We start from the raw sequence: 15,862 nt of genomic DNA, 5'->3' as shown, positions 1-15,862 counted from the left end.
GTGACGGCAAAAAAACAAGCATTTGCAATGCAATAGGTCTCACATTTACGCAAGTTTAAGCTATTGGCATTGTAAATGACAATGCCTTTTATATATGTTTTTAAAAACAAAAACAAAAATAAAAGACATTGCTATTTGCAATGTCAATAGCTCAGACTCACGTAAATGTGAGACCTTTTGCATTGCAAATGCTTGTTTTATATTGCAATACCAAAAGCACCCTACCGCCGTCTCAAAGCACTATCTCAAAAACATTCTGCAAAACAAACATCAAGACAGCACCTTGGGGTTTAGAATATTGCTTCGTAGGATATTTTTGGACAGCACATTTATGCCCAAGTCAGTTCAGAGAGAAACGTCCTGGGAAAGTAAGAGAAAAACACAACGGGCACAATGTTAACAGATGCAAATTCTTATGCACTCTAACGACTGGGCATCTTTAAGGACTGTGATGAATAATGCATCTTCAAAACGAAGGCAAAATGATTTGTTTCCAGGACGTCTGCCAGATAAGGGAAGACAATGGCATGTTCTGCCAGGCATGTAGTAACTCGGTGGGGTGAAGGAGTGTTAGATCTCAGATGACGTGGGGGGTAAGATGAGGTCAAAGCGATGCCGCCCTGCGCGCCGCTGCTCGCTCCCGAGGCAAAACACCGTGGGAGTGAACATTTCAAAAGAGGTGGGACATGCACCCACCTTTAGCCATTTGTGTGCATTAATTATAGAAAGAGACACGCAAAAGCCAGTCCAATGCGTGGGAGGAGTCAGACCCACACAGATTAGCTACAAGAAGCCTTGCGGAGCAGTGCATGCACGCTGTTAGGTTCGACCTAAAAAGAGTACTGTGCTTATCGGCATGTTATCCAGTTAGCATACTAAACTCTGTAGTAAGATTTCTCAGTACATTAATGAGCCTGTTGCATGAAGTAATCACTGTGCCACAGTTTTTTTTATATTTAACTCTCTCATTCTTCGTTGGTGTTTAGTTTACTAATATTATTAGTCATTATCATATTATTAACATATCAAGAACAGAGATACCCATGAAAATTACATATTATCTAAAATCACAAGGGCGCTCCATTTAAAAAAGGCAGATTAAGCTATATCGGTCTTACATACTTGCCACAAGTTGCTATAAGGATTGATGGCCATGACACGGCCTGTGTGTGCATTTCATTTTCCATCTGGGACAGCAACATGCATTTTTATAAATGTGAATATTTAAAGCTGGAAGAAGTACTCCACAAATTGGGTTCTATGTGCATGGGCTGCCCTTTTTGATGTCATGGTAGGCATATGAAAAATGCTATATAAAAATACAGTTTAAAAGGGAGGACATTTCAGCAATGCTTCAAAACATTTTAAAGAGAGACAAAATCAACGACTAGTGAAAAACTGAATGTAAAACCGAGACAGTGGCCAATTTTGCAGCGTTGTCAACCAAGGAAATGAATTGCTTCAAGTAAATAGCTGTTTTGGGAAGCAGTTCACTCGGAGGTTGGCGCGCATTAACGCTTGGCCTCCAGTGACGGAGCACAGCGTCTCAGCAGCAGCGCCCCACATTGCTACGCCATTTCCATATTTAACGACACCGACCTGCAGAGAAGCAGATGCTGGTTCTGGTTATCAGAGCTAAAATATATCTGTTTGGCACACACATTGTTTCTTTTCTCTTCCAACACAGATATGCCATGTTAAAGTACACCAAGATTTGTGAGGGGCTACCCATAATTCATTTCTCGAGGCTGAGCATGCCCATTTATTTGTAGTTGGCTGCCTCCTACACAACGGTGCTTACTGTGTTGCCTGAGTGCTTGCTGGCAGCCAAGTACCATTAGAGTTTTATTACAAACTCTCTGTTTGTCGACAGGTGTGATTTAGTTAACTTTTATGAAGAACAAGAGACAGTAAATCGAGCTGAGATCTGCCTTTTAGCCACTCGGTTCACGAGAACAGCATCCTGTAAGCTCTGACCTGTTAGGCTGGGTGACCGCTGCAGCAAACTCGAGTTATTTAGAGGGTCTGCGCTGCTCGTTCTCTGACAGGATGGCGTGCTGGGCTCCGCCGAGGGCTTATCTTCATTTTTACAGTGTCCTACAGAAGTATTGCCTGGAAAAAAAACAGCATTTTTATCAGCATTTCTGAAACTGAAAGAACCAAGGTTGCTCTTCATTATTTCACAGATCGCCACGTACTTTTCCACAGATAAGCAATCATTTTCAACCTGCGTCGTCTAGTCCTCCTTTGTGCTCCTCTCATTGACAATAAGCGACCGGGAGAATTGCACAGTTGTGGTGCCCAGAGCTGCCTTCCATTACATTAGAGCTACTGTGGCGACGTGGAAATAGTCCCCACAACGGATTATATGAACGCTGGGTGAATTCGCAGGGAGGGTATTTTAACTGGTTTGAAAGATGGAATGAACTGTCCCTGCTAATAGTGCCGACATTGTTTGTGTATTAGGTATACAACAAATTACCTCTTTTAAAAGGCCTCAGGTATCAACATCATAACAATCGGCCCTTTTCCCAAAACAGATAACAGGACACAAGATGTTTTTACAAGTGTGGTGCTTATAAACATTAAACACTACAAGACTGGCAACAGAGGCTTTAGTCATGCTCCAAATAACTTTGACAGATTCACATTTTTGTTTTTTTATATTTAGGGCTCGTGGTATTATGATACCCATAACACACTTTGTTTTACATTTCCTTCTGCACTTGTCTATATATAATGTTGTCTCCCCTTACTGCAGTATATCACTATTTAGTTTCTTGTGCGTGAAAACAGCAAATACTATAATTCCAATTTAAATTAATTTAAATGATAAATGTACACTTGTGCTGTGAAAGCTGTAGGCAGTGCTTGATTTGAGCCTGTCGTTGCCAGTGGAGCCCACCAGTACTCTTTTTTGGAAACCAGTGCTTACTTTTCCTCATTAAACAATGAATGACAGCAAGACAAGGAAATACAAACCCAAGGTAAAGAAGGAGGAGAAAAATACGGAAAACATGTCACAATGTGAGAAAGCACGAACTTGCAAGAGAGAGAGAAAGGGGCAAGGATTAAAGAGGCATGAGGTGAATTCAAGACTACGCATTTGGCTGGTCAATAATGAATAGCATCGCCCACGGGTTTCTAAGCAGAGCTTTGGGCACAGGTACTCATACCTGTACAAATTAAGCCCTGGTTTGTAGAGCCTATGGACCTCATTATGAGTGCCCCGGAGCTGGGTCCGATCACACTCCGGATTTCCTAAGAGTTAACTGTAAGAATCAGTAATTCTGCTGACAATTACCTTGGATATTCCTTTGTCCTTTCCACAATATTTCACGAGGTGACAGATATTTGCAAAAGGTCAGGAACTAACATAATACACCTCTATAGTTGCTCCAGGTGAAAGAGAGAAGAGACAAGATCCACAGACTTACAGAGGACCAGAGTAACTGCTGTTAACCGGCTGGTCATGATTAATTTTAAGAATGTATATAAGATACAGACTGTAAAAACAGTAAACCATAATATATATATATATATATATATATTCACTTAAAAAACCATAGGTTTCACACACGTTATAGTTAGGAATTAGCATTTTAAAAACCTTGCAAATTCACTGAAAAAACCATAGGTTTCACACATGTTATAGTTAGCTGGACATTTCACTCGTAAAAACACCATTGAAATTCCCCCATTATAGTTAGTTCAGCTAAATATAACTCGCGCGACCGCAATCCACTGCTGATGACGTCACATATTACATCACTCATGACATGGTCAGTGACATCACTCATGACATCACTGATGACATCTCAAATGACATCACTGATGACATCACTGATGCCATCATCCAGTGAATATGTGTCTTTCTGAAAAATAAATATTTTTTATATATGTATATCTAAAAGTTAATGGAAGAATAAATGGGTAAATAAGTGTCTAAATGGATTTTTTTTTGTAAAATTAATTGTATAACTGACTTATTAACAGTATCTTAGTGAATACAGTGATGTAATATGTGACATCATCAGCAGTGGATTGCGATCGCGCAAGTTATATTTAGCTGAACTAACTATAACGGGGGAATTTCAATGTTTTTTTACGAGTGAAATGTCCAGCTAACTATAACATGTGTGAAACCTATGGTTTTTTCAGTGAATTTGCAAGGTTTTTAAAATGCTAATTCCTAACTATAACGTGTGTGAAACCTATGGTTTTTTAAGTGAATTTGCAAGGTTTTTTAAATGCTAATTTCTAACTATAACGTGTGTGAAACCTATGTTTTTTTTAGTGAATTTGTAAGGTTTTTTAAATGCTAATTTATGTATGTATTATTATATTTTTTATATATTTATTTTACAATAAACTACCTATGTATATAGTTATAGATTGACTGTATCCTGTAATATGGAATGACTCGTTTTAAATGTTTTTTTTTTTTAAGGGTTTTTCACCGTGCGCGCACCATGCGCACACGGTGCGCGCACCCCGCGATTTTTTGAAAAAAATGTTTTTTTCACCCTTCGGGGTCCTTCAGGGACCCCCTGACAAAGGCTAGGGGGTCAGGAACTCTCTACCCTGCCCCCTTTTCACGTTCTCCACCTTTGTTTTTCACTGCCACACACAAAATGGCGTCCGACACTTCCTGATTTCGACCGATTCGAATGTTGACTGACATCTAACCACCAATCAGAATTAAGCTCGCGCACGGCACCGTGCGCGCACGGTGCGCGCATATAGATATTTATGTACTTTTAACTGCAATTTTCTCAGAAACTACTGAACAGATTGACACCATATATGCAAAAGGCACATCCCTGACCTGAGGACTACCTCTTTGCCAAATTTCAAGTAATTCTGTTCAGCCGTTCGGGCTGTACATCCGACTAAAGGTCCTATGGGAAAATGCATGGGGAAAACGCGTTTTGTGACCCCCCTTTTTTCTCAGCCCCCACTTGACGAATCACCCCGAGACTTTCAGGGTAGGAGCTGAGCGGAGCGCCCCATTAGTTTTGAAAATTTCGCGAGGATTCGTCAACCGGCGCCAAAGTTATTCAAAATAGAATTTTCAGATTTCCTATGGGAACTCGGTCCTAACTATAACTATCTACTGGCGACCGCCAGTAGATAATATATCAGGAAGAACTAATTTTTATATTTATATAATCTTTAATTCATGTGTCTATGGATGTATTAACTTTGATTATATGTATATATTTAATAGTTTTAAAATTTTAAATATTGATTGGATGGATTAGAAATACAACCATAATGTGTGTGGCCTAGAGGTTTTAGTATCCATTTGAAACATCTCATGGCTTTCATAGTCATGCATGTGAGTGTACATATATTCATGGTCTTAGTTACTAATTGTAGATTTTTCTTCTTACGAATGCATGATCCTGCACCCCGTTATCATTGAATCGTATATATGAGAATTTTCTCAGAGAATACTCAGTATCCCTTCGATAAATTTCCTACGCAATTACATCTGCTAAAACTAGTGCTATAACATCTATTTAAGGATTATACAACAGTATACTATAGGGATTTTCTAGTACACACCTTTTAATATTTATTCTTAATGAGTTTTGTTTATATATTTGATGTTTACACAATAATAAGGGATACACTAGCTGTTTTCTCATAAACACCTCTTTGCACAATTTTAGATTTTATCGGTATTATGTATTTATATCCCGTTTAGAAATTTTATATCAATTGCATGTATTTATACCATTATGAAATCTATAATCATTGTGATGTTGAATTATCAAACAATGTATAAACATAGGACATTTTGTGATGCAATAATATTATAGATTTGGGATGTAATGAAATTTGTGCATTCAAGCATTTATAATGCCATGTTCATTGAAGTATTTCTTCTATGCCGATAGTGAGATTAGGAGCCCTGGCACTTTAAAAGAGGTTGCACTTGTTCATTCGTGTCATGTGATCAAGGCTGTGTTGTCAGCCGAAACGCGTCATGGACATATCTGGTGGAAAATAAATATTTAATTTGCACTATTTTTGGGTCTTCACTCGCCTTTGTTGGAGAGATTCATCCTAATCTGCGAGAGCATGCTGATATATATATATATATATATGTATATATATATACACACACATATCCTACTGGCAGTCGCCAGTAGGTAGCTATAGTTAGGACCTAGTTTCCCCAAGAAAAGAGTTTATTGACTTGCCTATATCTTTGGCGACATTTGACGTATCTTCACGAAATTTCCCCCCAAAGAGTGCCCCGGTGACTCTTGCTGTGCATGGAAACTTTCGGGGAGATCTGTCAAGCAGAGGCTGAGAAAAAGCAGGGGGTCAAAAAATGTGCAATTCCCATGTTAATTCCCCTTGGAATTTTAGACGCAGCTACAGCCCGAACCTCTGAACGGAATTACACCAAATTGGGCAGAAAGACAGCTAGTGGTCGAGAAAATGACTTTTTGTAAATTGGCGTAAATCCGTTTAGTAGTTTTGGAAATATTAAGGGAAAACCAAATTTATATATCAAGGTGCACAGATCCTCCGAAGATCCAACAGTCCGCGTGCTGAAATGTGATTGCCTGCCAAAACTTCAACCAGGAAGTGTTGGCAGCCATCTTGGTACTTAGCTTCAGACGAGTCCCTGAAAAAACATTCTAAAAAAGAAAATGGGATGGGGAAGGAATACCCTGACCCCCAAGCTCTGCTCCTGGGGTTCCCCCTGGGGCACCACAGGGCCAAAAGCATTTTTTTTTTTTTTAAATAAATTTTTTTAGCGGGGATCCACATCTCCCTCCAAAAAATTAATAAAAAAAGAAGTACATGCTCCTGCGCTTATCTACTGTTTAGCCCCTGTGACGGCCAGGTCCTGGGGGTATGCGGGATTAAAAAACAGGAGGTGGCACACAGAACCCCCCCCTCCTGAGGCTTTTTAAGCCCCAGGGACCACCATCTCCCTTGGGCCCGCACGCACCCCCTTTCATGGGCTCTTTTAAGCTCCAGGGACCACCAACTCCCCAGTACTTTATTTTAAATTTGGAGGTGGTTATATGGACTCCACTACCAGGGTGGGTTCAAGCCCTAGAGACCACCACCTATCCGGAGCTAAATTAAAAATAATGAAGGGGCCGAGTGGACCTCCCGGGCCACAGGGACCACCACCTCCCTGGTGCCTATAATATAATTTAAACTGGGAAGGGGGCTGCACATACGGCCCCGGGCACCACCTCCTCACTTGCAGATCAAGGGAGGGGGGCCGCACGACCCCCTGTAGTGTAGTTCCTATTTCCCTTATAGGCTCTGCGCATTGGAATAATATACACTATAGTTTTTGCATAGGACTAAGGTCAGTATGCTCCTATTGAGTACATTAAAGTTAATTAATTGTGTGTGCCAGCTAACTCAGAGGTCACTAGAAACTTCTCGAATAAACTAGAATAGATTAGTTTCTGACAACCGCATAAACATGACAACTTTGTTCCCCTTAGAATTGGAACAATCTCAGAATCGTGGAAACAATAGATAACAGTTTCACTCAGTCAATCGTGCATGCTTCGTTTCTACAGAGTTACACAGAAATAGAGGGACGGGCGTTTCAATAAAAAGGGTTTATTGAACAGTCTTATTTCTCGTGCAAGAGATATGAACTGCTACAATCATAAGACAGAATGCGAAGTATAATACGTACAGCGTTAGCAGTAAGATTAGTAAGATAAAATAATACTGCAATAGCATGGTTTGTAGCTATGACAGATATTCATAAAAATACATGCGTAAATAACACAAGCTAAAATGTTAATACTCATCTGATGCTTCTAGCTAGTTCTACCCCAGTGTACCTAACCTAAGTGTAGTACGAGGTAAGAAGTAGGTGCTGTTTGTCTATAGTCTAGTTTAGCTATAGTTGCCAAGATTTGCCAAAAGTCCCTCAAGTTTCTAGTCCGCTCCATACCTTAGAATGAGTGAGGTTGGAATCTCTTTCCGAGTCTCGATCTCTAACACCCCGCAAGGGGAGTCAGAAACACTGGAGCTGGATTCTCTGCGAGGAGGATGACAGCGTCTGGTCAGTGCGTCAGGCGGGGACTTGACTTCCTTCTGAACTCACCGTGGCGAACCGTGTCGTGCAAGTAGGCAGCCGAACAGTGGTTTGCCATGGTAAGTGAGGGTATATTTATACCTTGAAGGTGTTTAGGAATGCCAGCATTGACGTAAACAGGCAGAAGAACGTCATGAATGAACCCCTAAGGAATAGATGTTCATGCATAATAAATGAGTTCTTGGAGAAATCAATATCCAAGCAAGGGGAAGTCCTAAAGGCTTAAGAGTCTGGTTTTCCAAGAACTCGTTGTGACGTAGATGAACGGATGTAGGTGGCCATGCCTGTATTTGGTTAGCATGGATAATGCTTAAATAAGGGTAGGATTCCTATGCCAAAATATTTGTGCAATTCGAATTGTGCCTATATAAGGACATAAATCGTGAAACCTATATACGGCATCTAAATCGACACACAACACCCCCTCTTGGAGCCATACATGGACCTACCTGGGAACCGCCACCTCCTATGCTATGTCCCGGGTGCCCACTCCCAGGACATAGGTGTTTGCTTTAGCTTGGTGGGAGTTCACAGCTCTCGTGAAACTAAAGCAGACAGGGAAAGAGATTAAACAATTGTTCCTGCATGGGGGAGCTGCCTATCGAGCAGCTCCCTCTGTGCAACAGCAATGCCGGCTCCCGCAGGTGGCAGGAAGCGGCTGGGACCGCAGGCGGCTTGAGGCTGCACCACAGTCCTGGGGGGAAAAGGCAGAAAGAGGCAAACTAAAGGTCAGAAACAAGCAGAAAGAGGCAGAGTAAAGGTCAGAAATGAGCAGAAAAGGCAAAATAAAGGTCAGCAAAGAGCAGAAGGAGGCAAGATAAAGGTGAGAAATGAGCAGAAGAGGCAGAATAAAGGTCAGCAATGGGAAAAAAGAGGCAGAATTAAAGAAGCAACAAGCAGAAAGAGGCAAAATAAAGGTGAGCAACGAGCAGAAAGAGGCAAAATATAGATCAGCAACGAACAAAGAGAGGCAAAATAAAGGTGATGAATCAACAGAACGATGAAGAATAAAGGTCAGAAGAGAGTAGAAAGAGGCAGAATGAAGTTGGTCAGAAACCAGCACAAACAGGCAGAATAAAGGTCCACAATGAGCAGCAAGAGGCAAAATAAATATGAGAAACGAGCAGAAAGAGGCAAATAAAGGTGCAAAACGATCAGAAAGAGGCACAATAGAAGTCAGAAACCAGCAGCAAGAAGCAAAATAGAGTGAGAAACCATCAGAAAGAGGCAAAATAAAGGTCAGCAACAAGCTTAAAGAGGCAGAATAATGGTCAGAAACGAGCAGAAAGAGGCAAAATAGAGGTCAGAAACCAGGAGCAAGAGGCAAAATAGAGGTGAGAAACAAGCTGAAAGAGGCAAAATAAAGTTCCGCATTGAGCAGAAAGGCTAAATAAAGGTTAGCAACGAACAGAATGAGGCAGAATAAAGATTAGAATGCAGTAGAAAGAGGCAGAATAAAGGACAGGAATGAGCAGAACAAGGCAAAATAGAGGTGAGAAACCAGCAGCAAGAGACAAAATAGAGGTGAGAAACTAGTTGGAAAGAAGCAAAATAAAGGTCAACAACCAGCAGAAAGAGGCAAAACAGAGGAGACAAAATGAGCAGGAAAGGCAACACAGACAGAAAAATGAGCAAGAAAGGCAAAACAGAGGACAGAAAAACAATCAGAAAAGGCAAAACACAGAGCACTCAGACATTTAAACACCCACTCACAGACCCACTCAGACACTCACACTGACTCACCGACCCACTCAGTCACTCACACACTCACTCACAGACTTACTGAGAAACTCATTCATTGTCAAAGGTTAGTGGTTACATTTAGGAAAAAAAAATCCCAAAACCTTAGAAATCCGCTTTAAAAAACACCAAAGATTACAGGGACGCTATAGTTAGGAAACAACATTTAAAAAAAAACCTTAGAAATCCACCGAAAAAAAACAAAGGTTACAGGTACGTTATAGTTAGGAAACAAAATTTAAAAAAACCTTAGCAATGCACTGAAGAAAACAAAGGTTACAGGGACATTATAGTTAGCCTCAGATTTCACTTGTAGAAAACCAGTGAAAATCAGCAGTTCTATTTAGATGAGCTAACCATAACTTACACCCCTGCAATGGACTGCTTATGATCTCACATACTACATCACTCATGACATGGTCAGTGATATCACTGATGACATCTCAGATAACATCGCTGATGACATCATCTAGTGAGTGTGTTTTCTTAAAGATTATGAGTTAAACATATATACTAAGCTACAACAAAAGTTAAATTAGTGTACTATATGTACTACCAATGAGTGATACTACTTCGAACATATATTATGTGAGTGGGTCTGTGTCTGTGTGTATCCATGTGTGAGTCGGGTGTCTTAGTGGCTGTATGGGTATGCGAGTGGCTGTATGGGTGAATAATTTGGTGTATGAGTAGGTGTGTGGGTGAGTGTCTCTGTGAGTGTCTGTATTGGTGAGTGAGTGTGTGTGTCAGTGGTGGTATGGGTGAGTGAGAGGCCGTATGGGTGGGTGAGTGGGTGTGTGAGTAACCTTATGAGTGAGAGATTGGGTGTGTAAGTTGCTATATGAATGAGTGATTGGCTGTGTTGAGAAGCTGTATGGATGAGAGTGTGGCTGTGTGAGTGGCAGTATGGGTGAGTGAGTGGTTGAATGAGTATCTGTACTGGTGAGTGAGTAGATGCGTGAGTGCTTGTATGGATGTGTGAATGGATATGTCGGATGAGTGAGTGGGTATATGAGTAGCTGTATAGATTAACAACTGGGTGTGTGAGTGTATATGTGAGTGTATGGCTCTGAGTGGCTGTATGGGTGAGTGATGCATTGCATGAGTAGCTGAATGGATGATTGAATGGTTCTGTAAGTGAATCTAGAAGTGAGTAAGTAGGTATGTGGGTGTGTGAGTATCTCTATGAGTGAGCAAGTGGTTGTGTGAGGTTCTGCAAATGGGTGTGTGTGGGTGGGTGAGTGTGTGTATGAGAGGTTGTATAAGGGTGTGAGTTGGTGTCTGAGTGGTTCTGTGGATTATGTCATCAGTGATTTCATTTGAGATGTCATGAGTGATGTCACTGAACATGTCATGAGTGATGTAATATGTGAGGACATAAGCAGTGCACTGCATGGCATAAGTTAAAATGAGGTCATGTAACTATAACTGCTGAATGCAACAGAGCTACTCGTGATCAAGGGGGGTAAGCTCTGAAACACGCTGAGTTGTTGCCGAAGGAAAGATAAAAACACCGCTTTTGAAAACGTCTTGAGTCCATGGTGTGCTGTTGATACTAAGGAGAACAGCCCGCCACCCCGCCGTGTAACGCCGACGCTGAAGGCTCGGGTAAGGCGAATACGCTTTGCTGTGGGATATATATATTTATATATATATATATTCACTGAAAAATCCATATGTTTCAGGCAAGTTATAGTTAGGAATTAGCATTTAAAAAACCTTAGAAATTCACTGAAAAAACCATAGGTTTCAGGGGCGTTATCATTAGCTGGACTTTTCACTCGTACAAAACCATTGAAATTCCCCCGTTATAGCTAGTTTAGCTAACTATAACTCGCGCGCCCGCAATGCAATGCTGATGACGTCACATATTACATGACTCATGACATGGTCAGTGACATCACTGATGACATCACTGATGACATCTCCAATGACATCACTAATGATATCACTGATGACATCATCCAGTGAATGTGTGTTTTTCTGCAAATTAAATATGTTGTATATATGTTTTTCTCAAGGTCGATGGAAGAATAAATGGGTAAATAAGTGTCTAAATGGATGATTTTTTGGGAAAAATTGATTGTATAACTGACTGATTAAGTGTATCTTAGTGAATACATGGCTTAGTGAGTAATGTTTAAATGTGTAAATATCTGTATCAGTCTCTCACTTTGTGTATAAGTGGCTGCATGGGTTGGTGAGTAGCTACATGAGTGTCTCTATAGGTTATTAGTTGGTTTCTTGAGCATGAGTGTCTGTATGGTTCGGTGGGGGGTATTACGTAGTGCATAGATGCATGAATGCATGAATGAGTGACTCACTGTTTGTATGTGTTGAAGACAGCATGTGTGCAGGACTGTATGGGTGGATGAGTGTGTGTATGGGTATGTTAGTGAGTGAATGACTGTCTCAGTAGTGTCTTTATGAGTAACTACATATGTTTTAAACTAGTATATGTGACTATGGGTGTATATAAGTGAGTATATGTGAGTGTGAGAGATTGGAAGAGTTCCTGTATGAATAAGTATGTGTTTCTATAAATGATTGTTTAAAAGACTGTGTGGTGGTGTGTGTATAACTGTATATGCAAGTAAATGGATGTTTGATTCTTTATTAGCATGAGTGACTATGTGTATGAGTAACTCCATGGACGAGTGGCATTGTGTAACAGGATGTATAGGTGTATGAGTACATATGATGAGTGAGTACATATATGAGTGACTGTATAGGACTGTTGGTGAATGAGTGGATGTGTATGTGGATCTTAGAATTACTGAATAGGTTGTTGTAACTGGTATTGGTATGTCCATTGTTTTGAAAATTTTAGTTTCTATTTTTGAATGTGTGTATCAAATGTTATATTAGGGTGAGAGGAGGTCTGCCACTCTATCACAAGGATGATGTCATCAGTGTTGTCATTTGAGATGTCATCAGTGATGTCATGAGTGATGTCACTGACCATGTCATGAGTGATGTAAAATGTGATGTCATCAGCAGTGCATTGCGGGCACGCGAGTTATAGTTAGCTGAACTAACTATAACGGGGGAATTTCAATGGCTTTGTACAAGTGAAAAGTCCAGCTAACTATAACGCCCCTGAAACCTATGTTTTTTTCAGTGAATTTCTAAGGTTTTTTAAATGCTAATTCCTAACTATAACGTGCCTGAAACCTATGGTTTTTTCAGTGAATTTCAAAGGTTTTTTAAATGCTAATTTCTAACTATGCCTCCAGAGATAGGACATGTGAAGAAAGAAGAAAAAACGCACAGAAAGAAAAAAAAGAAATGCAGAAAGAAGCAACAGAAGTCTTCAAAGATGAAGAAAAGTGCAGGAAGAAGGATAATGTGCAGAAAGAACAAACAGAAGAGCAGAAAGAAGCCTTGTTGCAAAATCATCCTCTACCCTCAACTTTTTCAGACGGATACTGGTGGTAACTGAGTCTGACTAACCATTCCTAGAGCCAGTGCTATGTTAAAAGACACTTAGAATACAGTGAAAACACCTATATACACTAGGGAATACTATGCGTTGGGGTCCCTCTGTGATTAGCATGACCTCCTCTGTAAGCCCCTAGTATAAATAGGGCAGGGGGATTAAAACTACCTCTTAAAACGCGCCACATGGCGTGTTTGCAGACGTCACCTCAGGCCCCATCCCCTCCCTTCCCCACTGTGTAAACACACCCTGTGGCCGTTTTAAGTTGGGAGATTAAGTCCCCTTGAATCCTGAGGGTCCATTGGGTCCCACTAGCCCACTAGGTACCTTCAGTAAGCACCACAGAGCTGAGTTGCAGAGAGGTGTAAAAAGTGGCACGGCCTGGACCACCTCTCTGCAACGCAGTGCAGTGGCGCTTACTGGAAGCACCTGGTGGGCTAGTTAGCCCCCAGTGGCCATCAGGATTGAAGGGGAATTATTTCCCCAACTTAAAACGCACCATAGGGCGTGTTTGCACAAGTCACCTCAGGCCCCGTCCCCTCCCTTCCCCACTGTGTAAACACGCCCTGTGGCCATTTAAGTTGGGAGATTAAGTCCCCTTGAATCCTGAGGGTCCCAAGGGGCAAAATAGCCCACTAGGTACCTCCAGTAAGCACCACAGAGCTGCGTTGCAGAGAGGTGTAAAAAGGGGCGTGGCCTCAGAACACCTGTCTGCAACGCAGCTCCCTGGCGCATACTGGAGATACCTGTTCGGCTAGTTGGCCCTCAGGGACCCTCAGTATTGAAGGGGAATTAATTCCCCAACTTACAACTCGCCAGAGGGCGCGTTTGCAGAGTGCTGCAAGGAGGGGGCATGGCCTCTGGCGCGATGCTGCTTTTATTTATTTTAGGAAGGGGGGCTGTGGCCCCCCTTCTTTTTCTAATTTATTGGCCCTGGGGACCCCATCCCCAGGGCATGCCCCCTAATTTTTTTTTTGACAAAAAAAATTTGGAAGGGAGCCGCGTAGCCCCACTCCCGAGGCCTTTATCGGCCCCAGGGACCCCAAACCCCCGGGGCATGGCCTTTTTTTTAAAAAAAAAATCTTTAGGAGGGGGCTGCGTTGCCCCCCTCTTCAGGCCACTTATGCCCCGGGGACCCAATCCCCGGTGCCGGCCTTTGTTTTTTATTATTTTTTTTAAAATATAGTTATAGAAACACCTAGGACATGCTGGACAAACCGTACATACCTATCACCATGACGTTTTGCGTGATATTCATTAAAAGGCGACTATGCATACAATGAATCCATGTGGAATGTATTTACACCGCTAGTGAAGCTCTGACGTGTCTGACGCCCTACCATGCCTAATCCCGGTGCCCCCGCCAGTGGGTACTCTCCAAGTAAACACCCTTGTCGTTTATTTATACAAACATGGGTAGCTATTGACGGGCACATTTAATACACACGCACACCAAGCCATTCAAAGGGGAGTCGACAAAAATTCAACCAAAACTATGCAAGAAACCCCCCTCACAGTTAATAAAACACACATCCACCGCCGGATGTGTAATACTTTTTATTTTACTCCCTGGAAAGGAGACGAACCTCACTTGAGAGTCACAGCGCGCCCCTGGCTGAGCCTGATTCTGTGTTACACCCACCAGTGCCAGCGGAGTGCCACACACCTCTGTGTTGTATTCCACCAGCTAGTGCGTATGCTATGACACTCTCCCCAGCACATATTTTATATTACAACTTTAGAGACAAGTTAGGCTACACAACACTGCCCTGTGCATATTACACTCCAAAGTGCATATCGCATAGCAAGCGCTAGTGCCTGTGCTATCTCGCACTCTCCAATGAATCTGTCATTGCGCACAATGTATCGCATATTATATTTCACACCCGGTTCATCTTATATCAAACTTTTTGGTGCATAGTTTATGCCATACACTATATCTGGTTTTCATTTTCAATCGTGCTCTCAGGACTATATTCTATATAACGCTGCGTTCACCTACACTTTTCACTGGCATTACATATTGCGTTGGGGGGGGTTGAGGGTCAGGGGGTGTTTCTGCCAAGTGAGCCTGGAGTCACAGTCACAAACGTCCTCTTCTTCCTGAATAAAAGTGAGATTATGCTGCATACTTGTTCATATTTTAAGTAGTTCGTACAGACACACATTTTAAAAACAATAAAGTTCCTAATACCCTCCTTCTCTGAACAGTTAGCTTGCTGCCCCATCCACCTCCTCCCTATCCTCTGTTGTCTGAATCCATGGACTAACCTCCTCCCTCCTGCCATGCATGGTCTGATGTGCTGCCACTGCCCTCCATTTAGCATGATGTACCAGTCCACTCCTCCTGCCCTCCATTGCCCAATTCTATGCCCCATCATTGCCTCCTGCTTAGCCTCTGTGCTTAGCTTGCTGCCCCTATTCTCCTTCTCCCTGCCCTCCGATGTCTTTGTGCATGCCCCTGCTCCATCCTTTTTGCCCGTCTGTTGTGCTGCAACTGCTCCTCCTGCCTGCCCCGCATGGTCTGTTGTGAGGCCCCTTTCCCTGAACTCTCTTGTCTGTGCCCAGGTCCTGATCCTCCCTCC

The 15,862-nt window shown here is 41.9% G+C and overlaps 1 protein-coding gene across 5 annotated transcripts in view; it reads right to left on the bottom strand.

Moving 5' to 3' along the window:
• CFAP20DC (CFAP20 domain containing) overlaps positions 1-15,862 on the bottom strand; it is a 1,691,586-nt gene that overhangs the window by 820,617 nt on the left and 855,107 nt on the right. For 3 of the 5 annotated variants that reach the window (XM_085624732.1, XM_085624733.1, XM_085624735.1), the window contains exon 12: positions 1,978-2,112. The exons of the other annotated variants lie outside the window; for them this stretch is intronic. In XM_085624732.1, coding sequence (XP_085480858.1) covers positions 1,978-2,112 — 135 coding nt within the window. The remainder of the gene's footprint in view (positions 1-1,977; positions 2,113-15,862) is intronic. 5 annotated transcript variants of the gene reach the window in all.

Source organism: Triturus cristatus, chromosome 9 (assembly GCF_964204655.1).
Source record: "Triturus cristatus chromosome 9, aTriCri1.1, whole genome shotgun sequence".
Classification (NCBI taxonomy): Eukaryota; Metazoa; Chordata; class Amphibia; order Caudata; family Salamandridae; genus Triturus; species Triturus cristatus.
This window is presented reverse-complemented; position numbering and strand designations above follow the sequence as displayed.